At 59.3% G+C, this 1,107-nt stretch overlaps 1 protein-coding gene across 1 annotated transcript in view; it reads right to left on the bottom strand.

The window, feature by feature from the left end:
- NEU4 (sialidase 4) overlaps nucleotides 1-125 on the bottom strand; it is a 2,756-nt gene extending 2,631 nt beyond the window's left edge. Inside the window, exon 1 of the mRNA XM_009322894.1 lies at nucleotides 3-125. Coding sequence (XP_009321169.1) covers nucleotides 3-125 — 123 coding nt within the window. The remainder of the gene's footprint in view (nucleotides 1-2) is intronic.
- Nucleotides 126-1,107: the final 982 nt, after the last annotated feature.

Raw genomic sequence — 1,107 nt, 5'->3', positions numbered from 1 at the left:
GCTTCCGCGAAAGCCAGCAGCTTGGCCACGCAGGGCAGGTAAAGCAGGGCAGGCACACGGTACGTGACGCCGTTGGACTCCTTCTCGAAGAGCACGGTCCGGGCAGGGAAGTACCGGGCGCCCATGGCATCTGCAGCAGAAAGTTGCAGTCCCACCCTGGTGGGTTGATGAAGCAGGGGGGGGAACCAGCTGCTGGGCATGGCTGGGGGTGTGGGCTGGGAGCTGGATTGTCCTTGGAGGGGTTTGGGGTTTAACTTGGTGGGCTTGGGTTTGGGGAACATCCCGGGAGCCCAGGCTGGAGGGCAGGTCGCTATGGGCAGGGTTGGGGTTGAGAGGGGCTGAACATGTGCTGCTGTGGTGGCAAGTCACCGTCGGTCAAAGGTAGGACAGGATTTTGGGTAAAACACCAAAGAGGCTGACTTGGGCTACTCTGAAATAAAATTAAATAAAATTAAATTGATCTTCAAGATGCTCTTCAAAAGGGGTTTCTGGTAAATTGAGTCCAGTCAGCAAAGGGCAGGGTGAGACCTGCAGTTCCCTGTTCCCATCGTCAAGCAGCTGTTGCGGGGGGCAGAGCCCGTCTCCACACGTCCAAGACCCCGGGACCAGCCCAGGGCCCTCTGAGGGGGTCAGGGAGCATTTTGTCCTGTGTTTCTGGTGCCTCCAGCACAGCGGACCCAGCCGGATCCTCCTTTCCCCCTGCCCTGCAGGGGAAACCTGCGGTGCACAACACAAACTGTGGGGTCCCCAGCCAGGCTGTCCCTGCGGCAGCAGGGTGTGAGTGATCCCTGATCACCTTTCCTTCAGGGACAGCAGGAGTGCCACCGGGGTCAGCTGTCCCCAGGTTACATGTCCCTACATGTCCCAGGTTATCACTGTGGGAGGAGATGGGTAACCTGCTCTGGGGTGCAGCCAGAGTGGCCGAGGATGACTTTCACCTGTGTTTTAATTAGGAGCTTTTGCTGATCAAACACCACACGGAGAAAGCGAAGGCACTCACCGGATCCTGCTCAGCTCGGGGTGTCCCCTCTGTCCCTTGCCCCCGCCAAGGGGTAACGCCAGCTCCTGCAGCCACCAGCTTTCTGCAGAGCCCGTCGCCTCGCTGCT

The sequence above is a fragment of the Pygoscelis adeliae genome, unplaced genomic scaffold (genome assembly GCF_000699105.1).
Source record: "Pygoscelis adeliae isolate BGI_AS28 unplaced genomic scaffold, ASM69910v1 Scaffold554, whole genome shotgun sequence".
NCBI lineage: Eukaryota > Metazoa > Chordata > Aves > Sphenisciformes > Spheniscidae > Pygoscelis > Pygoscelis adeliae.
The sequence above is the reverse complement of the archived record's forward strand: the minus strand, read 5'-3'. Positions and strand labels throughout refer to the sequence as shown.